Genomic DNA, 26,209 nt, shown 5'->3' with positions numbered 1-26,209 from the left:
GGCAGGACCTGCCTTTCCTAAACCCACGCTGGCTGGGCCTGACCCCCTGGTTGTCCTGCATGTGCTGTGTGATGGCACTCAGGATGACCTGCTCCACAACCTTCCCCGGCACTGAGGTCAGGCTGTGACAGGCCTGTAGTTCCCCGGATCCTCCTTCCTGCCCTTCTTGTAGATGGGTGTCACACTGGCTGACCTCCAGGCTGCTGGGACCTCCCCAGTTAGCCCAGACTGCTGATAAATGATGGAGAGCGGCTTGGTGAGCTCCTCTGCCAGCTCTCCCAGTACCCTTGGGTGGATCCCATCTGGCCCCATAGACTTGTCTGTGTCCAAGGGGAGCAGCAGGTCCCCAACCGTTTCCTCCTGGCCTGTGGGGGCTTCATTCTGCCCCTCGTCCCTGCCTTCCAGCTCAGGGGCTGGGTACCCAGAGAATGTACTTATAGAAACATTTTTTATTCTCTTTTACAGCAGCAGCCAGATTAACTTCTAGTTGGGCTTTGGCCCTTCTAATTTTCTCTCTGCATCACCTTGTGACATCCTTACAGCCCTCCAGAGTTGCCTGCCCCTTCCTCCAGAGATGGTAAGCTCTCCTTGTTTCCCGAGTTCCAGCCAAAGCTCTCTGTTGAGCCAGGCCGGTCACCTTTCGGCACATGGGGACAGCCTGCCCCTGCCCCTTTAAGACTCCCTTCATGAGGAATGCCCAGCCTTCCTGGACCCGTGGCCCTTCAGGACTGCCTCCCAGGGGACTCTGTCAGCCAGGGTCCTCAACAGGCCACACTCGGCCCTCTGCAAGTCCAAGGTAACAGTTCTGCTGACCCCCTCCTTACTTCTCCAAGAATTGAAATCTATCATTTCATGATTGCTATGCCCAAGATGGCCTCCAACCACCACATCACCCACAAGTCATTCTCTGCTCACAAACAGCAGGTGCAGCGGGGCATCTCCCCTGGCTGGCTCACTGACCAGCTGTGTCAGGACATTATCTTCCACACACTCCAGGAACCTCCTGGATCGCTTCCTCTCCACTGTATTGTGTTTCCAGCAGACAAGTTGATGTCCCCCACAAGAACAAGGGCTAGTGACTTGAGATTTCTCCCAGTTGCTTGTAGAATGCTTTGTCTGCCTCTTCATCGTGGTTGGGTGGTCTACAACAGACTCCCACCATGGTATCTGCCTTGTTGGCTCTTCCTCCGATTCTTAACCATAAACACTCAACCCTACTGTCACCACCATTAAGCTCTAGACAATCAAAGCACTCCCTGACATACAGAGCTACCCCACCACCTCACCTTCCTTGCCCATCCCTTCTGAAGATTTTATAGCCACCCACTGCAGCACTTCAGTTGTGCAAGTTGATACTCTTCAACTGATTACTGCGTTATAAAAGCTAAAACATCTGCTAGATGAGTATCTTCCCTTTCCTAATTAAAAAAAAAAAAAAAAGCGCCATGGGTTTTGAAACTTCCCTGCACCCAGACAAGTAGGACCTGAAATGTTTGTTGCTTTTGAAATAAATCTCTCTGCTGCATCAACAGCCATGAAAAGACCAGATTCCCATGAAATAATGCATTACACTTCATTTTCAAACATCTTTGGCTTTAGAGTACCTCAGCTGGTAAATTTGCATATTATGAAAACAAACCACTGGCTAAAAATTGCAGAGGCCAATCCCAAAAGATGCCCATTGCTTCCTGAGGATGTACAGTAGCAGGACAGCAGAAAAACTAGAGTAAAACAGGACATCAGCTAATGCAGTCCACAGAAGATCCAGCACAAACTTCTGTATACATTCAAAATGAGAGATTTAGAAAGCAGATGTGACCTTCAGCTTTGCTGAGGATAATTTTGGTATTTCTCTTGACAAATGTATATGCTTCTAAGTGATTATTTTATTGCGATTACTTTGTTTACCTACACACATCATTATCCTGCAGGGACAGGATGGAAAAGAAGGAAATGGGAAGGAAAAATAAGCAATCAGTGCAAAATTTTTTACTTTAGCTCTTCCCTAAGTATCTCTTCCCAGCTACAATACAAAACAGCTTGTTATCCAGCTATACCAACGTTAGCAAGTTGTGCAGTCTAATAGGAACAGACAAAGTGAAACAGTCGGTGTTGAGGTCTTGCTGTCCACAATACACACATTTTGTGGTTTGACTTTGGCATACTCTCTAGTCTTGACCTGCAAATTAAACTAGTAGAAGGCACAAGGTGTGCTTTTGAAGCACACATAGTTCAGCTTCATGTAAATAGAAATGTTTGTGTGCTCCCGGCCACTATGTGATGTGAACCACTGCATGGTAGATGGGGATGATCAGGAGATTTGTTTTTGAAGTCCACTCACAACCTAACTAACATCTTGATACCCTTCTTTTTTGTTTTCATACTTTATGTCTCTGCCATTCTTTCCCTAGAGATTACATACTTCAGTAACTCAGGTTTCCCCTCTATTTTTGCAGATATAGCTACAGTTTTAAAAAGCAAGAATACACAATTTCCTCTTGCTGCTTTGTCCTTAACTTCAGGGTCAGTAATCACTCCACTAAATGAGTTCAGCGGCAACGTTTTAATGACCATCTTCTAATAGAGATACAGCCATAACAAAGCCTGCCTCTGTGTAGGGCATTAGATTTTCAATCAGGGTGTTTGGATATATTTTTGTATGTGCTACTGACCTTGCACATTGCCTGCTGGCAAGTCATCTCATCTAACCGCAGCCCTGCTCTCCCTTCAACTTCATGTCAATCAATTTTTATTAGGACAGCGATTGCTTCTCATATGAATGTTCTATACCAAACAGAACTGATCTTCAATTTAGTTATGATCGGTAGAAGTTACTGTAGTAGAAATACTAAATGACCTCCAGAAGACGTAAGAGATGGACTTCAGTTTTGGAAAACTGATTGCCCAAGAGAGAAATTGCTTTGTGCCGATTTAAGTCAACTATCTAGTAATGTATATAGGATAGCTACAAATTCAGGACAGTTCCTAAACCTTGATGATTCTGGACACAGCAAGCAGGATAAAGAGTTGCTTTATGAAATTTTATAACCAGACAATAACACACCATGAACATTTGTTCACTAGAAAACAACAAAACTCACTGATGCTGAGTATAGTATTTCAAAAAGTGCAGTAATTTCTCCTCCCACTATGGGTTTGGATACACTAAAGTTAAGTCTGCTTTTGGCTGTCCTTAATTTAGTTCAGAATAACAGGATCTGTGCTTTCCACACAGATTTTTCAGCTCTAATCCTTTTGCTATGATTGCAGCTGAACTCTCCATTTGCTTGGGCTGCTAAATACTGTACAAAAGCTTCCCAAATACCTTACAGGGGACCTTATGCCACTGCTTATTTTAATCCCTGACATGTATTCAATTTTCCACTGACAACTAAGGGACAAATAAAACTCCCTTTCTCTCTGCTCCTGTTTTACTACCAGTTACAAAAGGAGTTAATATGGCTCACAGTAGAAACAAACACGGATTCTCCTTTTATGCAAGTACAAGGTCTTTGCTGGGAGACATAATTTCACGTAATAAATATGCATTGAAGTTTAGCCCCAACCATAAGATTTAGCATCTACCCCTACAGAGATACTGCCTGATTAGAAAACAGCACTGCAAAAAACTCAGTCTCTCACTGCAAGGAATACACTGAACTTTGATAACTGTACTTGCTGCTTCTTGGCAAATCAGCATAAGCCTTGAGCTAGCCTGCAGGCAAATTTAGTCTATTAAAGATCATTCAATTTTAATCGTATAGCATTTACAAGATATTAATACAGGATGCCAGCAACATGGGAATCAGATTTAGTGATGTGGCTAAATGCTACAGACAACTGCAGAGAGTTCAGATGGGAGCAATAAAAATTATAAAAAGCTTTAGTGCAAGTTCAGGAAAAACGCAGGGATGTAATGCCCAGTTTAGAAAAAAAAAAAAGCACATATTACCGCTTATTTCTGATCAAGCAGCATTTTAAAGCCATGAAAGCAATAATACAGCTGACAAGCCTTAGGCTTAACATGGCTGGGAACTGAGCAAGATGCAGCAGGATCTACTGCCGAGTAAAGAAGGACTACAATTTGCAGCAATTTCTCTGGACAGATTCATATCTTTGATAAACTCTCATCATTTACAGCCTTACTTATTTGTGAAAGTGGAAGAACTTAAGTCTATTCGCAGCTTTCAAGAATTACATCCATGGACATTGCAAACTACCAACAAATGGTAAAGCAGGGAGGGAAATGTACAATTAATTTTGATGCATCATAAATGCACAAATGTCAACAAAAAGTTGTTTGGTTTCCATGTTAAATTCCATGGAATTTAAAGGATATGTGAGGTTCTTCACATATTTTATTAATTCATGGTAATGGAGGGGCCTGGAGTCCGAGTACAGGCCGTTTTTCCTGCACTTCTCTTTCAGCTTACAACACTGGATGCTACGTTACAATTATACCATGGTTTCCGGAGGTTAACACTTACTCTGTGGTCTTTCCTTCCCCGCAACCCCACAAATCAAGATATAGTTCAGACCAAATGTAGCTATTACACAATACCTGCGTGGTGTGCAGTCCTCATACGGAGGGACAATGACGACCTTCACTGTTACTGATGTTCTCAGAAGATCAATCATTTGCTCATGGCTCAGAGTGGCTACAGCCACCTTGCAGATTTCTACCAGCCGGCTGCCTTGTCGCAGTCCTGCCTGCCATGCATAGCCATAGGGCTCAACATCTGCCACAATGCCTTCATAGTTTACGTGGAAACCAAGCTGACCTAGACCATTCCTACGCAGAGTCATCTCCACTGTTTCACAGCCCTTAGTCACAAGCTGCGAATTGAAATGAAGATAGAAATTAATGCACACAGAAACCTTCAGTGCTAATAAAGTTTTAAGGTGTCTGTTTTTGTATAATCAACCAACTCCCAAGACAATGGTGGGACACGATCAAGGAATACATAACACAGTCCTGAATAAGTAATCAGCTGAAATGTGTCTGTCATTCAAACTAGTATTTTCAGTAGAGAGTGGTTCTGCCTTGAAATTTTTACTGAAACAGGAATTTTAGAAGATACATGGCAACAAACAACAGAAAAACACATGGGAGTTACACAAGCACCTCCACTTTCTCTTTTACACTTCAGTAACCAACCAACCATTCTACAATTTTAGCTGTTTCAGTAGACTGCAGGATTACTTTCAGTCAGAATGTGGTGGCATGCAGCAACTGTCAAATCATCTATGTACCATGAGCATGAATAATGTTAAGAATAATTTAACAGAGCCTGGTTTTCCCTTTTTCCTGGTCATTACAAAACTACAGTTGTGAAATTACAGGAACGAGTGAAACATAACACATTGTTTCACAACTTAATTGGGTAAGAAATGAGCATGGACAGATGCTTTATCGACAGACACCATGATTCACTGCATTTTTAGTTTATCACATGCATTCAGAGAATATCTGAAGGTTGCAACAGGGACTGGGACTGCACCCTGCTGGCAACATAATAAGTCAGTGTGAAAGATATTGCAGCTTCACTTGAAACAAGATACAACAAGCCTATAAAACAGAGAAAGGGAAGGAAAACAAGGAAAAGAAAAAAGGTGACATTTCTGTATTTACTGTGTGGGAGCAATTTACGCATCTGAAGGGCCTGCTCTTTTTTTTTTAATACATTGAGACTTCATTGACACACACACAACCAGCTGAGGTTGGCTGATATCTGATAAAAATAAAAGCAATATTGGATTTTGAGAAACAAAAGCAGGAAAGTCCTTATAAATTTCATGACAAACAGAACAGTTTTAGGGATCCCAAGCATTACTTAAACTGAAGTCTTATTTGGCAGCAGGGCAAGAGCAGAAAGCAAAGGGGAACTGAACAAGAGAACACATTCTAACCTCCAGTCTTTTGACGATCTCTTTGATGTCATCAACGTTGCTGATGAAGCTCTCCAAAGAAACACATTCACCCCTCTCGTAGAATACTTTTATATTTGTGTCTGTTGAAGTCCACCCTATCACATCGCGACAGGAGCAATTGAATACCACACTTTTCGTGTCCTGTTCAATGAGGACTACAAACTCATTAGAGATGCCTAGGAGACAGTCTATTTCCATACCCTTGCTGTAGTCTTTTGCATGGACACTCCATACAATAGCACCAGAACTATAGATCTCTGCTCCTGGATAAGGCTTGGACTTTTCTTTCTTTTTTGAAGCAAGTGAGATGAAGGGGAACTTGCCAGAAGGGTCAATAGGTGTGTTGGTGACATTCTTCTCTGCCAAGTCTTTCAAGTACTCTTGACGGGTCCTGGTGGCCATCGCACGAAACTTTTCTGATTTATGAGCAGCATTCTCTGCATTAATGACTTTGGCTAGTAAGAAGTCCCTGAACACATTTGATTTAGGAAACGTGACACCTTTTGGAATAGGTGGTCCAAAGGATGGTACATCTCTTGATCTTGTCACAGCAACACTAAAAGAAATAAAGAATAAGGAAGAAGCAGAGTGTTTTGCTGTATGCAAATGCAGCGGTTTCTGAATACATAAAATAGATTTCCTTTTTTCCTTAGGCCATCAATTTTTCTCTCCTTTTCTCACCACTATGCCTATATTTACATTTTAATGTTGCCGGCATGGAGGTTACGTCCCCCTTACTGTATAAACAGAAGGGCAGTTACTTTTGCATCTAGGCATTTTTGAGTGATCCCTGGTACCACAGCTTAAAGAGAGCTTCAAGTGACAAACCATCGTTCGAGTTTGTATGGTATGGTAACTCTGAGTTTTGTTTGGGTTTACCATAAACAGAAGATTTCTTACACATGCCATTACAAAGGCTAGCTTATTATTTAGCTACCTAAAGCTGAAAGGTTCATCTGAAAGCAATGCGATGTGTATCACCAATACTAGAAATACAACGGACACATTAAAAAGATGAAAACGAAGTCATCTCACAAGGCCAGCTTCACTGAGAGAATCACCTTCTGGTGACTGAATGCATATATACATCACACTACTGATTATGTTTTAAATTTCTCGATCAAAAACTGCACTAGCTGATATTGCATGCTAGAGTCTGCTGACTCTAAAAATGCTAGAAATAAGAAAATTCTTAGAAGTTTGGAGGCATGCATTAGAAATAGATGCCTATTTTTTTTCAGCTCTTCCTTTTAGTTTTTCCATACAGAGTGATGGACTGATAATGAGATTGCCTTAGGCAATGCTGACAAGCTTAGCTATTCTCTGGTCAATTCTCTCTTTTGATACAGATGAGAGTTGTTTAGCAACACTGAAGATTTGCCATTCCCATCTAGTATTATCCACTTGCCAGTCTGTCTGCCAAGAAGAGACTAACAATTGTACTTCAACAGTTTTGTGACAACAAAAGCTCCAACAGTTCAAATATGATTTAACACATATCTATAACTAGATCTGAAAAAGCTTTACATAATTTTGGTCAAAAATAATGGTAACTGAGTTTTATAAAGAAAAATAGGATGGAACTTGAACACACTACAAATGCATGTGGTGTTTCATTTGGAAGACTGGCTGGTATTATTTTCACACTTTGTTCTAACTTATTTGAATTCTTAAATCAGAGAAATTCCACTAAACAAACCAATAACTGAGATTGCCGCAATACTAGCAAAGCTTTTTGGGGGGGGCAGAGGTGTGTATGTTTGTGACAGAAACACCAAAAGAAAAATTAAAGTCATATAACCTTTAACCACTTCTTCTGATTTTGGGTGGTGGAGTGTTTTTGGTTTTTTGTTGGTTTGGGATTTTTAAATTATATTTTCTGACAACTGATATTGAAAGATGTCATTGACAGTCATATTTTCTTCAAATGTATGCCTATATATCTAAAAGCATGCAACAGGGGGTGCTCATGATACAACCATCTGACTCTTGATCATCTTCAGTGACCCTTGAAAGGGTCTGTTACTAAGAGAAGCCTAAGCACTAAACACAATTACTGAACATAATGAAAAACTACCAGTGACATTTTGTTTGATTAGGTTTTCAATATCATGAATCACAGGGATAAAGAATTTAATATTTAACATATGCTAGATAAGTTTTAAAAAGTGAATGATGCCAACAGAAAAGCCAGACTTCTGAAATATTGTTTATCTTAGTTGGCAGGGAGAATCACTGGCCAAGACAGTGCTTGATTTCATTCCTTTTATGTAATTTTTAATATAAATTCCAGTACATATTTATGTTATATGGCTTCCTGTTTTGTCTAGAATTATGAATTTATGAAACCGTTCCAAAAAATTCAGTGAAAAAGAGGTCAAATGTACTTTGAAAAGTTTCCTAGAAAAACTTTTCACAATGGAATTCTATAGATTTAAATCAAGTGTTTGCACTGGACAAAAAAAAAAGTATTTTAATCTTTAAGGCAATACACAGAACATACAATACTCTGGCAGTCTTCTGTATGAAAAATGAACACTGACACTCCATTTTTTTCCTACCTCCTCCTCCTCCGCTTAAAATTTAAACCTGTGGCATCACCAAAGCTGAAATTCTAAAATTTTATTCACTAATAAGTAACCAGTTAAGGTCCCAGCCCTTGTAGTTAACACCTGAAAAATGAAAGCGATTCAGAAGTCTAAAGATCAGAAATAAAAGCCCAAGATATTTAAATTTATTACCGCATAACAAGTATAAATCTTTCCCATGCCTTTTAAAAGGAATAAATTGAAAATATACAGTTATGTTATTTAAAATAATAACTAAAAGCAGATCTTTCTCTGTTTGCAACACCCAAATCAAATGGAAAAATGCATCTGTAGCTCTTGTGGATATATTTCCTACTTTACTTCAAAATTAGTTTCTGTACAGTGTAAAAGCTGAAACGTATGTCCAAAAGTTTAAGAACAATCTATGCTCACATAACTTATGTAGCAGTGAAATTTGTCAATAAGCTGCCTTAAAAACAAGTATCAACATAAACATGTCTGCTCTAGGAGAGTTTAATACATGTACAAAGTTCAGCATCTCTTTCAGAAGTGCTGTGTGAGAGTTACCAAAAACTTACGGGAAGGGAAAAACCTTACTATACTTACTTAAACATGAATACACCATTTCAGACACTGCAATCTTAGCTCTTCCTCTAAAAAGCACATGACTGAATAAACCACATTTCTTCACATAGGTGAACATTTGTATTTCAGTGAAGACAAGTTAATTCTATAGGCTACCTCATATCAAGGTAACTACTCTAAATCCATTACTCTGACACTTTATTTTTTAAATAAAGGAGCTCTAGAAAAGTTTGCTGAGATCACTCAACACAAAAATAAAAATACTTGAGGAGTTCAGAATATAACAAAGGTAAAGAGTTTCATTGATCATAAAAAGAAGTGTAACTCAAAAACACTATTTCTATGTGTTGTCAACTTGGTTAAAAAAATTATGCAGAACAGGAATCTCATCTTGCAATTTTTTATTATATGGTTATGATTAATTAATGTTTTCTATTTTGAGCATATTGACTTTAAGGTCACACTAAGATATTTTTTTTTCTGTATAATGTTCTGGAATTTCTTTGTTGGACTGAAATAAGATAAGAAGTGGAGATATTTCAGACAAAATATTCCAGAGAGCTTATAGCTTTCTTCTGAAAGTTTAGTCATACTTTTTCAGTGTTTTAATTTCAAAAATGGAACATAAACTCGCTCAGATGCCCAAATTATCTGAAAAGTGAATTCATAAGAATCAATACAGAAATGCTCTTCTAGCATATTTGTAATGAGGAGAATAAAATGCAAATTAGAATTGAATTTTAAAATCATTCCCAAATGCTTGAGAGAGAGAGATATATGTGTGTGTGTATACATGCATGTGTATGTACACACACATACAGACACCATTAATTTCCTCACTGGGCGTTTCCTTTACACACTCATGTGTGTCTATTTACTTTTCAAGAAGTGTTTTACATTCACATGACCCAAAATCTCCACAACCCCTACCCTTCTTTCATTGCATTTCCCTACTGAGGATTGAAAAGAGGAATGACACCTCCCTTTGCACTCAAAGTCCACGTTTTCAGTGAAACTAGCAATAGCTACCTGTAACAAACGCTGTCAGTACAGGGACTGTGCACTCTTACAATAACAAAGACATGCTGGAAGTGTGATCGAATGTTCTTTGGGCTGAATGGCTGTGCTCCAGGCTCCTGGAAAACTATTGTCACAATATCATTTCCGATATGTCGTTTTCTCAGAAGCTTTAACAAAACAACAACAACAAAAAAGATACACAGGTTAAAACACAGTCTTTTCCCAGTTTTAAATTATTTCTCATTTTTATAACATTACTATTGTTCGTTTTTTTTTTTTAATTCCAAACGGTACTTCAGGCTGAAAACTGAAACAGTTGAAGATTTATATAACCAGTACCAGAATATTGTTCATTAACAAGTTTTAGGCATAGGCATTTCCATAACAATTTCATTTCTATATGTAACATACAGGAAGATCTTGTTAGGGAATATTTTAAGCTAAAATAAGGGGAAAAACAGCAACAAAACCTGCTAGTATCAGAGTAATCAGTGACTCATGGAAGCTGGAAAACATTCCCTACTTTATATATTTTTACAAGCCAGAAGTAGGTTCTATTTCAAGTTGAAAATAGTTGTCAGCGTCCTTAAGACATGCTACAATAATTTTCTGATAGGTTTCCTTCAGTAAATCCAAGACTACAGTAAAAGAGAAAGGTAAACTACAAAGTAGCATAACATTTAGTGTACAAAAGCAAATTGAAAAGAACACTGTGTAGAGTTTTATTGTTAAAGAAAATTTCAATTTTATTTGCAGAAACACAAAAGAACATTGTTTCTTGAGTAAAGAGTAAAACGTATACGCAACATACACAAGATGGCCCAATATTTAAAAAGACCTGGTACTTCAGGGTAACAAAGCAGGTCAGCCTACACAGTGCTTCAACATAACAAAAAATAAAAAGGATTTTGTCTCCTGTCTTCTCATGTAGTATGCTGGACGACCCATTCGTCACCTCCCACTGGGTGCACTTTAAGGACTGCATTCAGCAAATTGTGAAGTGCAACGGACTTTGCTGCAGAAGGTTGAAAAATCATGTCAAGTACACTATGGTCCTTTTGACATAATATATGAACTCTTATTTATGTAACATAGATGTGCTACTGACATTATTGCATAATATTTGCATCAAACTTGCAAAGAGTAATGCATAATTGAACAGAAAACAGTCTTCTGGAGAAAAATCTATCTATGATGTACCTGCAATGATCTGCTTTGCTCATCTTCCTGACACAATGGCCTGTTTTACTTCTGATACTTTTGATTCTTTAAGTGTTTATTTTGCTAGTAACAAATGAAAGATGTCATAAATACTCAATAGTTCAGCTACTTTTGAGATGGAGGAAAAATTAATTCAAAATAAGCATGGTCCATCTTACCTGTTGCTTGTTGTTTGGAGTATATGGCAACATAGTAGAAACGTGGAACATGATTTCATAGTCCTTATATGTTGTGTATAGGGAGTGAGTACCCGTTGAATCAGCTTCAGTTAAAGGAAAAAAGAAAAAATAAAAGCATTGTTTTTTAAAAAAAATTAAAAATTAAGTTTCAGTATTATCAAAGAAAATAATCAGGCAAGACAAGAATTCCTATTCATCCTTGATCCTAGATGAAATGTCAGCAAGTAAAAACTTACCCAGAGTTTATTCACCTGCCAAAGCAAATTCACATACAGATGGCACATACTGTACTTTCCCCAGTGAAGGACTTGTTAGCAATAGGGAACTTATACCAGAAAACCCTGAAAAACACCTATTTAAGCATGAAAAGTGATAAAAGTCTGAAATAATTTTCAGACACCACCCAGTATCTCAGGCTAATCGGAATGAAAATGGACTAGAAAGAATGTGAAAAGGACTTCAGAAAAAAAGGTAGACAAGACACTGCAAATGAATACCATGATCTCATGCATAACTAAATATCAATGGACATATAACCCACAGTATATGAAAAAAGAGCATGGGTTCTTCTAAACATAATACCAGGGCTCTAAATTAACTGTAATGAAGTCAGATAAAACCTTCACTAAAACAGGTGCTTTATGGATAGGAGCAGTCAAAAACTCAAATGGGATGGTAGCATGCTTACAGCTGATGACAGAAAAGCCCACAACAACGAGATTAAGATGCTGGCATATTAATCAAAGGTACTCTCACCTGTTTTGGGTTCTGGCCACCCTATTTTAAAAGTTATAGAAGAAAGAGAAGGGATCCAGAAACAGGCCACAAAAATAATTATACGTGGATGGAGAGACTTCCATGTGGAGAGAAAGTGATAAAAACTAGGATTATGAAGTTTAGAAAGAAAAAAAGAAGAGGGGATATTATTAAAGTTTACAAAGTGTTGGTTGAAGACAACACTTGATTACAGACAAATTGGGAACTTCAGTTTTTACTTTTTCTTTCTCTCTCTCAAAAAAAAAAAACAACTTTGAAAAATATTCCATTAATTTAAGTAGTAACATATTTAAAGCTGAAATAGTGAATATATTCTATTAAACATAACTGCTGTCCACAGTGCAAAAAGCCCGTTTTCAAATAGGATTTTAAAAATAGCTAGGTTTTTATACAGAAAAAAGCATCCTGCTTTTTTGAAGTTATATAAACATGCTATTACATTATATAATCCCAGCTATTTATAGCAATGTATTTTAAAAAGCTGTTAAATACTAGACCTTGGCATTTTTTGTTAGGAGAGAGATCATGTTACTAAGGAGATAATAGTGCTGAGATTTGTGAAGCATTTACAATAACATAAATATACAGTTTATTCACCCAGGTTTTAGGTATAAGCTTTGACAAGTTTGTTTTCTGTCAGAATAACAAAATAAAGGTAACTTCGCTGTAAATGAAAAACCACATCATCATCCATAAAATGAAATGGATTTTTTTCTACATTATAGCTGCACAGAGATATTGCATTTCCAAATCATCTCTACAGAACAAAAAGGGAATAATAAGGAAAAAAAAATAAGATTCCTAGAATCTGATAAAAAACATCTCTGTTAATGTTTCAAGGAGATTGGGCTCTCTTTTCCAAGACTCAACATTGCCATTACAAAAACACTAGCTAACTGCTCAATATTTCCTTTTTAATGCTAATTAGAACAGCACAACAGCTGAAAGGGAATCATTTCATCTTGCACTCAGTTTACAGCACCCTGTATCCTGATCATTACAATGCATGCTGAAGGAGGCAGATGCACCTGAAAGTCACCTGAACATCAACATAACTCCTTGCTGGCTTTTTTTTTGTCTAACTAAATATGCTAATTTGTACATGAATTTCTATAAATAGAACATACAAAAATGGTACACAGAACTATAAAGGGGGACCAGGTGTAAAACCAAAGGCGATTGGGAAGACAACAGGCAGGGGAAAGAAGGCCCTACAGAAGGGGAAAAGGCCCAAAAATGGTTGGGGGGAAGAGGAAAAGAATAAAGGAATTCTGACAAATGATATACTAGAACACCACCTATGCATTTAAACCAAACTTTCAACTTTCCTGGATGGACTTCATTTCAGGCAGAAAAGGGTTCTTTCTCAGAAAAGCACTAGTTCTGCAAACTAAGTAACAAGGCTACAATCCAAATGACACATTTAACGATTCCCATTATTTCCAAGTACTTCACAGCTTAAATCCCTGTTACTCAAATCCAGCTACAAATGTAAATCCATATCCACTACAGACTGTGTATCTTCCTCACCATTCAGATTTCTTCTTTCTTAAAAGTCCAGAATGCTTTTTTTGAAGTACAACACAATAATTACAGGTGTTTACTTTAAATCAAATCACTGCAATTGCAGTAAAATCCAAGACCGTGCACTGGAACAGCATCCATCATTTCAAGGTCAGAATGGTAAGGCACAACCTACTTTGATTTCCTTGTATTTAACAGAGGTTTGAGGGATGTACAAATTCATTAGCACCTTTTTAGATGGAAGATATCCCCTCCTGCCATCAGTTTACGGCATACCTATTGATGCTGCCTTCTCAGTCTTGTCCCGTTACTGGATTTGGTTACTTAGCTGAGGACTTATCTGATCATCTTTTGCTTCCATCATTATTCACATTTAAAAATCCACCTTATTCTTCTGTCCTTCCAATGCTTCTCAGCTGTCTTCACAAGGACTGCCTTAACAGACTCCCATTTAAGTATTTTTTCCCACACTAACAGAGCTCAAAACTGTGATTGACACCAACAGCACACTGCTGATAAATTCACCCCACTGAAGTGACAGAACCTGTCAGCCTGCTTCCACAGAGCTTTTAAAACCTCTGCAATAGGAAACTGTATAAAACCAGTACAACTAGAAAATCTCAGCATTTCAAAGGAAAGCATGTTGCAAGGAATTGTAGGAAAACAAAAAGTAAATGATATCGATGAGGCAGAAGAAGAAACAGCTATTGCTACAAACGGCAGCAGCATTCACAATTAAAAGAAACAAAAAGTTTCAGAGCTTAATGTTGTTCCCATCTACCTTTGCTGTTAAAAAGCCCTGCCTTATTTCTAGTTTCTCCTAGTTATTGGCCCAAATTCCACACCTGTCAAACCTGCTCTCCTTTCTGTTGTACACAAGGATTACACAAAGCATCCATGTTCAACTTCTGTAACATCAGAGTCATTTTCAGAGACTGTTTTGAAGGACAGAATCCTTTTATTTTGTAATATACAGAAGTATACGAGTAACAGAGAAAAGCAGGACTTCCTCCCAGGCCCCATTTCTGGTTAATAAATTGAGGAACCTCTGACCTCCTTTGGCTATTGGTCTTCCAGTGAATGTCTCAGACCCAACAGAGTAAGTCTATTCTTACTTCCATGTAGTTAAAAAGATGTTAAATTGTGAAAGTTAAGTTAATCCATCTGTATTATTTCATTAGAAGCACTGGGTTTTACTGACAACCCCTAAATTAAATGTCAATTTGAACTGCATTAATTCCCTAGATTTTTAATCTATTTAGTCTCTTCTGTGCTGTTTTCATATTCTTCTCGTGTCTTAACCAAAAATCATGCAATATAAACGTCTAATACAGAAGCCTACCATTATAAATTAAGTTTATAATCTCATCAAATAGACAATTCATAAACTCCTACAACTCACATTAATCAATCTCCCTAATTTCCTGCACCAACCACACTACCACTTTGCTGGACACACAGTGCAAGGCTACCAAGCCTAGTGTTATCCAGCTGATCCCATTTACCAATTTAAAATATTGAGAAAAAAGATTAAGGGTGGGGGGGGATACAGCATGCATTACAACTAGAAAATAAAGTAAAATGACTGAAGTTATAATTTGCAAGACCACTGTGATGTTTATTACTTTAAAGTGATGCCCATGAACTTCCTAGCAACTGTGGGATAGATGACATTTTCAAGCTCTATTTCCTATTCAAGTCTGCAGGCTGCCAAGAAATAGACTGCTTCCCCTCCGGTAACTCTAGAAATATACAAACAAAACTTTAAAAGTAGCAGCTCTTTTCCACAGTGGCACTGGCAGAGATCCAAAGCTGAAGCCCTTGAAGGATCCAATATTCTTAAAAAGGCTTTCAGTTAATAGGATGCATGAGATTCCTCCTTTTAAAAATTGGCTCTGTTAGGTATACTTACCAATTAGGCCCCTAATTCTAAAAATTTCCAAGAACAACTGTTCTGAAACTGCCTTTTGCTAGAACAACTTTACTTTAAAAATCTGCATAAATTAAAAACATCTTGTGAAAATTTCCAGAGTACATATACAAATCAGCTTCCCTCCATGCTGAGAAAATCTTTCATAGTGTCATACATCATGCATCTGCTTTTCATAGGCTGCAAAATATTGTTCAAAGGTATAGGAGCTAGCAAAGTAGCCTACATAGCTCTGACCTTTCTTGCAAGTTAATGAACAGACATTTGTTCTCTTTGCAATCAGCTGTGCTGACATTAAACAGAATTTTTATGCAGGAAAACTTCCTGAATAATGAGACCACAGGAACTATTTCATGACAGCGATTTCTAGCAACAGAACAGCACAGACCTGGAAAAGGGAGAAGCTTGCTTCCTAGCTGTACTGCCTGTTTCAACAGAACTCTTAAGTCAGGGTAAAACCCACCACCTCCTCCTTTGCATACTTTTCTGTGACAAGGCCAAAGCAGAAAAGACTAGTTGATTACTCAGGGTAGCTACTTAAGATGCACTGCCTCTCAGTATTCTGCTGTTGGCATATTCTCCATACCCGAGATGCAGCTCTTGCAGCCATCTCTAGTTTTTAGATTTTGCCTACCACAAGGTGCATTCCCCCCCCCCCCCCTTTTATATGTAGAATATGCAATAAGGATTTCCAAATTAAGCTACCCCAAAGAGCTTAGTGTTGCACTCCCAAAACACCACCTTCTCTTCCACCACTTCCAGTCCTTGCTTTGTATACTGGCAGATAGGAAAACATAGTGCCATCAAGATCAATTACAAAAGTTCGTTGCTGTTATTCACGTGTCCTCCTGTCTAAACCTGCTCGTTAAAAATTCATATATGCGCTGTATAGTTATGTGTTCCTCAGTCAGCCTGCAGACAACATAACCCAAAAAATTTCAGACAACTTAGAAGCTCCTAAGCAGTTATAGCTGATGAGGTCCCACACATGTGAGCTTGCAAACCTTGACTGAAAGAAAACATAGGAAACCCTTCATGAAAGCAGCAGCTTCCACTACAAATATCCCCCCACCTCTTGGATCACAGTGAAGTGCTCATGTAAAGCCTTCTTGTATTTTTAGATACAGAGTGGAGCCAGTAGGTCTACTGAACAATGTGAAAAAGACATGTCAGCTCTCAACACCGAGTAGAAAACCTTCATTACAAGAAGACAGCTCTTAAAACCTTTAAGTTTGAGAAATAAGACTAAGTGAGGGGGAGGGAAATAAAGCATGCATTACAACTAGAAAATAAAGTAAAATGACTGAACTTATAATTTGCAAGATCACTGTGATGTTTATTACTTCAAAGTGATGCCCATGAACTTCCTAGCGACTGTGAGATAGATGACATTTTCAGGAGAGGTTGAGTCAACTAAAAATGTACATATGTGTCCATTCAACAGGTGCTAGACTGTAGTACATAAAACCAAAAGCTGACAAAATTCTTTTCTTGACTCAGAAGCACAAAAAGGAACCCAAACATTACTGGAAAATCCTGCTGAAAAAGATTTCAACCAAGTACTGAAGACACAGTTACTACTTTCATGGGTGTATCTGGGCACATGAATCAACTCTTACTTATACAGCATTTACACATACTGGAAACCGGTGTGTGTGGACTGACACCAAAAAAGGGGTTGTTTTTCAGATGTCTTAACTAAACCAGAAGAAAGGGAAGAGAGGATTTTAACTATGAAAGTAACAAGGAGATCACAATAGAAAACCAGAAGCTATGAAATAATATTTTCCCTGTTTTCCATACACATTTGATTTTTGGCCTAGCTTATTTTTATAACTGATAATACTTTGGAGCTGCAGAAAAGGAAAACTCAGCCTTAGAATCATTGTATAATATATTTCCAGTAAAGGCAAGAAACTGTTACAGCAAGAAACTGCCTGGATCTCATCTGGAATCACACATATAATCCTAGCTACTAAAATGAAAGAGAATGCCCTCATCCAAGTTTGAATTCAGAGGAAGGTTACCAAGTAATATTGCGGGGGTGTGAGGAGCAGAGAAAACTATGCCTCCTATACCAATAAGAGAGACTTGGGTTATTAAGGGTAACATCACAAAAGCATAGAGGAGACAAAACTAACATGTAAATGCACTCAAGGGAGTAAATACATTAGAGGGAATTTAAGTATTGCAACTAAAAGAAAGCAGCCTCAGTGGTAAATGTGTGTGAAATGGGTATTCATTTAAGGCTGAAACCACAGGAAGTTTTATAACCCTCTGAGGAGTGATGATTAGGCTGATCAAGAACAGCCTGAGGAGACTGCAACATGATCCCTGTAAGGACACAAGGTAGAATGGTGGAGAACTAAAGCACAGCAAGTTACTGTTTTTGTGACAGGAGACCTGTGATAAGAGCACAGTTTTTGCTGCGCTCAAGTTATGAATGCTTTTCAGCTTTCATGAATCAACTCCACATTTCATTTCCTTTACTGCAAGCGAGTAGAATAGCAAAAGATTTCCATAGGAGCTAGTTAGTTTAATACTCAAAGACAGGCCAAAATTTCCCTGAGTAATTTTAAGCAGATTTACAAACGGAATATAAACAGGTATTTCACAAGCTTGATTCCAAAAGTAGGGAGTTTCTTTTATAGATACTGTCACCCAAGATCATCCTTCCACTGCATTTTTGTTGCAATATGTTTTGCAGCTAAAGCTGATAATGTAACTGCCAAATCCAGTTTATTCTCCGTAACTCAAAGGAAAAAAAATCAGAGGGAGGAATACATTTGATAGAAGGTGTAAGACAAAACAAAAACCAAAAAAACTGCCTAAAAGAAAAACCAAATGCAGCTGACATGGCAGAAAAGCAATAGATCAACTTGTCTAGGTGGAGCGACATAGACAGGTTCCAACATTTTTTGATGACAGTATTAGCATAGCATTAAAAAGAATTATGACATATCAACTGTACTGATTACTCTTTAGACAACACATTGATGATGCATTTTCAACACCAATAATTGTTCCAGTTACCGGTTTCTTGTCACTGCATTAGTGGTAATTTCATACCAAATTAGTACAAATAGCCAATACTTAGAGCTAAAAGACTGTATAGGTCAAATTACATACTGGCTCTGCTTTCACTTCTAATACTGAGCAACTTCCTATAGCAAAGAGGTTATTTTTAAGAACTCTGTATACAAAGTCAGTTAGCAACCATATGATGCATTTTGTCTGCTTAAGGGAAAAAAAATGAAAAAGCCTTACTCTTCGTATCCAGCTGAGCACGATACTTTTCAAACCCCTTGAGTCGAACACGTTCTCCCAACAGCTGAAGAAACTCTTCAAAGGCTGGACCTGCTGATTCATTATTATACATTTCTTCCTCTGTGCTTTGCCCAGCTTTGCAGTACATGATACCCACCTTCAGTTGGTAACTTAACTGCAAAGGGAAAAATATTAAAATATATGTACCCCGAGTGATGCAGCAACTTATTCACTAAATTAGCTTCACATTTTTTACTAAACCCATAATTCACAAAGAAAAAAATACCTGTCTAATTTAGACAGTATCTGTCTAATTTCAAATGTTAGTCTGGTTCCAAATACTCTCACTGTTTTCCACCGCAATGGCCTTGAGGATGGCATATTTCATTTGAAGGTATCAAAATGCTTTCTGACATGAAACAAGCATTCATGTTCCTTACTTTCAGGAGTACAACACTGCAGCTTACAAATGGTGAATGTCTTAAATCAAGACACACGGAAAGTGCTGGCTGAGTAATGCCAGGATCTTTATTCTCATTCTTAGGCTGGTACCATGGTTACTATCCTATGCTAAACATTCCACACAGAAGAGAAGGGCACAGCATGTGCTCATTTCTGTAGTAAGTGACAAAATCAACATTCTCACACTTCAAAGAGAAGACAAAAATTATTCATCTATTAGTGCATTCACCTGTTAATCAAAGTTGAAAGTCAATGCCATTCAGTTGCCTTCCTGGACTTAAAAATGCAGTAACAAAGAAAATAGCTAAATTTGAGAAATGATGGTAATACTTTAAAGATATTTACTAGCACAGACCTTCACATATTTGTGCTTTGTAGTTCGATTTTTCCACTAATTTGGTGTTTCATGTTCCCAATATAGCAGAAACTGAAGATGTGAATAAAGTAACTTTTTAGCCAACCATAATTGCAATTCTGCAAACTGTTCTCACCAATTCCAAATCGATGCACACACACAAAAAGGACCACATCTGTGCCCTTTTTACATTTGGACTACAGAAACAAAAGTTACAGAAGGGAAGAAAGCAGCACCCACAGCCATTTACTGCCATCCATCTCCAATACCAACTTCACAGGCAGGATCTCTGACTGGCAGAGCACAAAAGAGTGCCTCAGAGTTGATGCATGTAATTAATCTAGTAAAAATGCATACTTATTGCAGGGTAAATCATTCCTCTCACACAAATTTCTGCAGAGAAATTAAATAAATGCCAAGGAAGTCTGTCAGAGCAAAATCACAAGAAAGTCTGTTGAAACTGGCATGAGATTTACAGGTTTGGGCTATAGGTTAGTGGGAAGTGAACACAGTTATTTGCAAGGGCACTGGAAGCAAAGACACCTGAATAGCCTGTGATTTGCTCTCAAAGCTTCTATCACAGGTCATGAGACAAAAGGTTTTGGAACTTTCTGGGATCATGAGGACACACATAATGATTAACCAGAATTTTTTTTAATTTTAGCTTACTGTATTTATGGTAGGATAATTTAAAAGCCCCCAGAGGCGGTCCTACTCTGTCTCAAAGTAAATTTTAAAAAGTTTAAAAAAACCTGTAAATTGCAGCTTTACTGTATTCTTTTCTTACTACCAAGGATGAATGGTAACAGGAATAAAGTATTAGCAGTAGGAAAACAAGGAGTGAAAAAAGAAGGCTGAAGATCAGCCTGGCTTGATCACTCCCTTTGAAGTTAGGCATATGTAATGAGTCACAGTTCAAGGCTGTTTCTTTTCTCCCCTCCAGAATGTCACTTATTTTATCAACTGACACAATGACTACCTGGCTTGCACCTTCTAAGTATGTCCAAATTTTGTGTGATAAAAATATGAGTACAGCATAGAATCATAGAACCGTTTAAGTTGGAAGGGACCTTAAAGATCTAGATCCACCCCCCTGCCATGGGCAGGGACACCTTTCACTAGACCAGGTTGTTCACAGCCCCATCCAGCCCGGCCTTGAACACTGCCAGGGATGGGACATCCACAGCTCCTCTGGGCAGCCTGTTCCAGTGCCTCACCACCCTCACAGTAAAGAATTACTTCCCAATGTCTAATCTAAATCAACCCTCTTTCAGTTTAAAACCGTTACCCCTTGTTCCTATCACTGCACTCCCTAATAAGAGTCCCTTCTCCATCCTTCCTGTGGGCCTCCTTTAAGTACCGGAAAGATGCTCTAAGGTCTCCCCAGAGCCTTCTCTTTTCTAGGCTAAACAACCCCAATTCTCTCAGCCTGTCCTCATCTCAGTCTACTGCTTATGAAACAAACATTCACAGTCCAACTTTCAAAATTGCAATTGAAAGGAAAAAAAGAAAAATAAATCAATTTTTGCCTCGAAGTAATGTTTCTATTTTATTTTCTCTCATTGTTAACTATTGAAATGCTTTCTTTGTAACTATAAAACAAAAACGCTCTTTTAGCACTAGACACACAACCAAAAGCCTTCACCATTAAGAATGAAGACTGCATATTTTGGGCACAGAAGTATTAAGACTTGAAGCAAAAATATTTATTGGTACAACAAATACCGAGCACCTGCAAATTAATATTACAACTTATTGTTATGATTATTATTTCAACTCCTCATTCACTAAAAGAAATACAAAAATTCAGAACTGTCAGCGTACACAATGCTTAAAACAATCCAGATATAGATGGGTGACACACTGGTTGGTTTGTTTTTTAAACACCCTGCATGATGACTGATTAAGATCTAAATTTTCTCAGGAATCGCAGGAGCTAGATGAGGTTTGTGGGTACATTTCCACAATCTCTGCCTAGCTAGTAAACTACATGATCCCACTCACTGCAAGCTTATTACCTGACAGCAGCCAAACGTAGCACCTTTGCTGACATGGCTATGTGTTCTCAGAGAGCCTGGACCAGCTACTGCTGACACATAGGAAGGGAGGAGAGAGGAAGAGAGAAAGGAAGGGTGGTGAGAGATAGCACTGCAGCTGCTCCTGCCAGAACAACTGCCATCACTTTCCTTATCATCATCAGCAGGTCCTGTCTTGGACCATTCAGGCAACGTTTGCTGCTCAGATGTGCTCTCTGCCCATTCCCAGGGAAATATGATTGTCTCATGAGACAACAATGCCTTAGCTGCACTGCTAATTACAATAGTTTCTAGTAATTTTACTTAAGTTAGGACAACGAGAACCATTCTCACCAAGCACAACCTAAACTATTTAAGCTTCAAATTCAGGTGAAATAAGTCTCTTCAAGGGCACAAACATAAATGGGATCCGCAGTGTCCATGAGCAGCCAAACAACTGTCCTTTACTGCTTTGAAAGTGTCAGCCTAGGAAACCAAATAAGGACTATGCAAAGAGCTGCATATGCGTTCTAGCTATGTTCTTAGATTTGTTGAACTTCAAAAAAGTTGCATAAGGACAACACAAGCTGGTATTTGTGAATCAAAAAAAGTGGATCTGCAAGAAGGCAGGCATAGAGTCTCTACACCTCCTTCTTGATCTCTTTAGGGTCCTTAGAAGTGTATTAAGTCCAAGTAAAAGCTAAAAAAAGGAGTTAAAGGATGAATTTTGCTGTGGTAAAACTCCTAAAGTAGCAGCCTCATTTTAATAATCTAAAAGTATTTACACATTTATATATGTGGGAAAAGTGCGCTTCAAGTATTTGTCTAGCACCCAGTGAAAGACAGGAGAAAGCGTATCTTGGATTTAACCAGTCAGCAAGTTTGTATTATAAATAAGGAATTAAATTAAAAATCAACTGACATTTCACAGTATTACTGTGAGTGATGAACTGCCATAAAGATAAACTTCTACTGGAATAAATCTGTAATTGCCCTGATATTCAAATTTTTAAATCATATTTGGAAGTAAATCTAAAGTAAGTTACCATGAACTCTGCATTCAAAGTAAAGATTAGTAGATGGTAATTAGCCTGGAAGCTAGTGCAGCCCTACAGAACAATTGGATTGCTTTTTAACACAGAATCATTCAAATGAATGCATTTTAATAAAGACAATAAAAGAACAGCTAGGTGACAAGCAATGTGGGTCACATGTACAGAACAGCAGTTGTTACCATGACACTAGCAATCTAAGGGAAAGTAAGAAACACGCAACTTGCCCCAGTTTTATACTGGTGGGGTATGTCAAGAAGAATATTCCTATTCTTAAACTGGGTGTAAAACGCAGATATTGAAAGACTGGAAGAGAAAAGAGCTCAGCCATAAAAGTGATATGAAATTCAGAGAAAATACGTAAGACTTGAAAAGTACAATCTGTTTAGTTTATCATAAACAAGACCAACAGATGATTTAATCACTGCACACAAAAACCTTTGCTGGAAAAGTCTCACACTGAAATGACTCTTAAGATATAGCAGAGAAAGATATCAGCAGTCTGGAAACCAAAAGCAGATAAAATTTAAAATAAAAACCTGCAAATTCTTGAACATGAAAACAACCAACTCTTTAAAACCTCAAACAAACATAAAAAAAGATAGCTTATCCTAATCAAAACTGTTGCAAACAAGTTTGGCTCAATGAAGGGGTGAAATTTTATGGCTAAGCCAGGATAAGGTCACTTTACAGTCTTAACTCTTAAATTTACAAAATATTTTGTTATATTAAATGGGCACCTGTTCAAGCTGTAATGAAACAGTGCAACACTCTACAAGAAGTAGTGATAAACATTCTGTGTACCTAATTAGTAGAGCAGCTGTTACACAATTTTTTTCAGTTAGCTTGGAATTGATAAAAAAATGCAGCTTCTAATTAATACAGAGTGCGCTCATCTTTTTCTGTTAGAAGTGTCAAACTGTTTCATTACCACAAAAACAGAAAATACTTTGATGTAGATAATACAATTTTAACTATCACTTAAACATTTGAAAATCATTAAGGACAAGTAGTAACATATACCATACACTGTATTCTGGGAGCTTAATGACATACAGGATATGAAATAAGGATAATTTAATAATTTTTTAGACATAAGCAACTTTTGAAGCAAATTATGCTGAAGTATTTTTCAAATTAGGTATTTAGTAGAAATAATGTGGGTGGGTTACTTTTAAACAGAGCTTTCTGCTATTTTTTTTTTTTTTTTTTTTTGGTGAAAATTTTCCCATTAACACTATTGAGGTTGCATGTTCTTGACATGCCTATCTGGAAGGTACTGATCTTTGAATCCAAAGGCTCACTTATGGAGCCACGTTGAATTAAATGCCATTTTCTACAGTGCCAAAACAGAAAACTTGGGAAAGAGATTCAAAGATATACTTGAGTCTTCAAGTGCCTGACAACTGTGATACTGGATGAAGAGCAGATTAGGTTTAGGCTCAGGTAAAAATCGTAAACACTGAACATGTTCATATTTGGAATCAATGCTCTAATCATCTCAGGAAAACACTCAGGCTTCCAGCTTCTTAGGACTTCATCAGAGAATAGTTACACCAAGCAGTGTAAGCATCTGAAGATTCTGTCCTTTTAGCAGGCTATATAGTAAACCCATCTCCCCTTAACCTATGTGTTTGCTCATGGCAGTAATACAGTTCTCTGCAGGAGCCAATAAGCATATGCCGATACAGAGCATACTTAAATTTTCAAGTGACATCTAACAAAACTTCTACAAAAAGCTTAAATAGCTAAATAGCCTGAACACCCTAAATAGACAGGGTACAGAAAAAGCCTCACTTAGAACCTGTAACTGGCTAAAAGACAAAAAGGAGCTGGAGAAAATAATGAGTAGACTAACACAGAGATCTGAACTTGGACATACAGTATTCAACACATTTTAACAATCTGATAGAGGTGATGAACAGTAAAGTCACAAAGTCTGTTAATATTACTGAATTATTACTTTACAGAATTGGAGTTGAAGACTGGCTATGAGAGCTCCCAAAGGAGCTTCTGACAGCGGATAACTGGGCAGAAGAATGGCAGATCAAGCTTTACTTGCACTGAGGTTCAAGTGATCCATGTGGTACACAGATACCAACTTTCTATCTACAGCAATGAGCTCTGAATTATACCCTATGGGACAGGACCTTAGGTGTTCACGAGAATATAGTTTCAGTGTTCAGTAGTAGTCACAAAGCAAATAATTTATCAGTAATCACTACAGAGTGAAGAGGTAAGAAAGCATACAAACCAAAAATTTTCTTTTTTAAAAAACTAGACCTTTTAAATTATATATGGGAGAGAAGAGGCAAACTGAAAAAAATCCTGAGAGGTAAAAGCATGATCAAAAGTACATAACTTCTACATGAGAAATGACTAACTAAACTAGGATTCATTAAACTAGTGAAGTAAAGGGGTAGGACAGAGCACCCTATGGAAGCCTACGAGCTCTCAGGAGCTAAGAAAGTAACACTCCATGCTCATCCTTTTCTCATATCTTAGCCAAGCACCCACTGTTCGTCACGGTCAGTGACAATATTGGGCTGCACCCACCTTGAGCTGACCACACATAACAATTCCCATTTTAGTCTGGATGCTCTGTGATAGTCACAGCTACCCACTCCTTCATCCTCTTGCACCATGTCCTTAGTGAAATAGATGAGGTTCTGAAACTAACTACAGGACAAAGCACTTCGCTCAAGTTTTGCTTCTGGTAGGTATTTATTTAGGGATTCTCTAAATCACAAGGAGGCTGACAAAAATCATCATGATAGTCACTTATAAACCTGTTTAGAAGAGCTATATTCTCTCCCTTGTGAGGCAGATAACGATTAGACCTTTTCCAATTTTATGATGGCAATGTTAAACTGACAGCAAGAAGAAATAACACCACAGATGTTAATTCTGTGCAGTAAATGCTCATCATGAGAAGCAAAAAGGACCAGGAGAAAGAGACAGCCTCAGTACTGTTAAATGTCACTGTTGAAGTTTTTAATCGTAAAATTCACTTCACTTATGGACTTACATTTTTGTAATCTAATCTGTATAGCTAACAAGCCTCAGTTCCATCTTAAGAGGTCAGGGGACTATCACCTGATTGAAAACCACTTGTATGAAGAGGCTTAGAGTATTTTATCATGCAGTTTGTTTCAAGGAAGGAAAAGAAGAAACAGAAAAAAAGAGGAAAGAAGAAGAAAAAAAGACAGGCAGCAGCCTGGTAATGGTTGTGTCAATACAACATTACAACAAAACATTTAGTAAAATGCGAGATTTCTATTCTCATTGTAATACCAATGAGAAAACCCGAATTCCCTCTCTCACCCCGCCCTTTGAAAAACT

At 37.8% G+C, this 26,209-nt stretch overlaps 1 protein-coding gene across 14 annotated transcripts in view; it reads right to left on the bottom strand.

Annotated features, from left to right (window-relative positions):
* Positions 1 to 26,209, bottom strand: part of SIPA1L1 (signal induced proliferation associated 1 like 1) — a 221,412-nt gene that overhangs the window by 42,093 nt on the left and 153,110 nt on the right. For all 14 annotated transcript variants that reach the window (XM_055798044.1, XM_055798039.1, XM_055798124.1 and 11 more), the window contains 5 exons: positions 18,984 to 19,158; positions 11,465 to 11,568; positions 10,095 to 10,252; positions 5,911 to 6,487; positions 4,562 to 4,836 (listed from right to left, as the gene is read on the bottom strand). In XM_055798044.1, coding sequence (XP_055654019.1) covers positions 4,562 to 4,836; positions 5,911 to 6,487; positions 10,095 to 10,252; positions 11,465 to 11,568; positions 18,984 to 19,158 — 1,289 coding nt within the window. The remainder of the gene's footprint in view (positions 1 to 4,561; positions 4,837 to 5,910; positions 6,488 to 10,094; positions 10,253 to 11,464; positions 11,569 to 18,983; positions 19,159 to 26,209) is intronic.

Source organism: Falco peregrinus, chromosome 1 (genome assembly GCF_023634155.1).
Source record: "Falco peregrinus isolate bFalPer1 chromosome 1, bFalPer1.pri, whole genome shotgun sequence".
NCBI classification, from domain to species: domain Eukaryota; kingdom Metazoa; phylum Chordata; class Aves; order Falconiformes; family Falconidae; genus Falco; species Falco peregrinus.
Note: the sequence above shows the minus strand (reverse complement) of the source record. Positions and strands in the feature narration are given on the sequence as shown.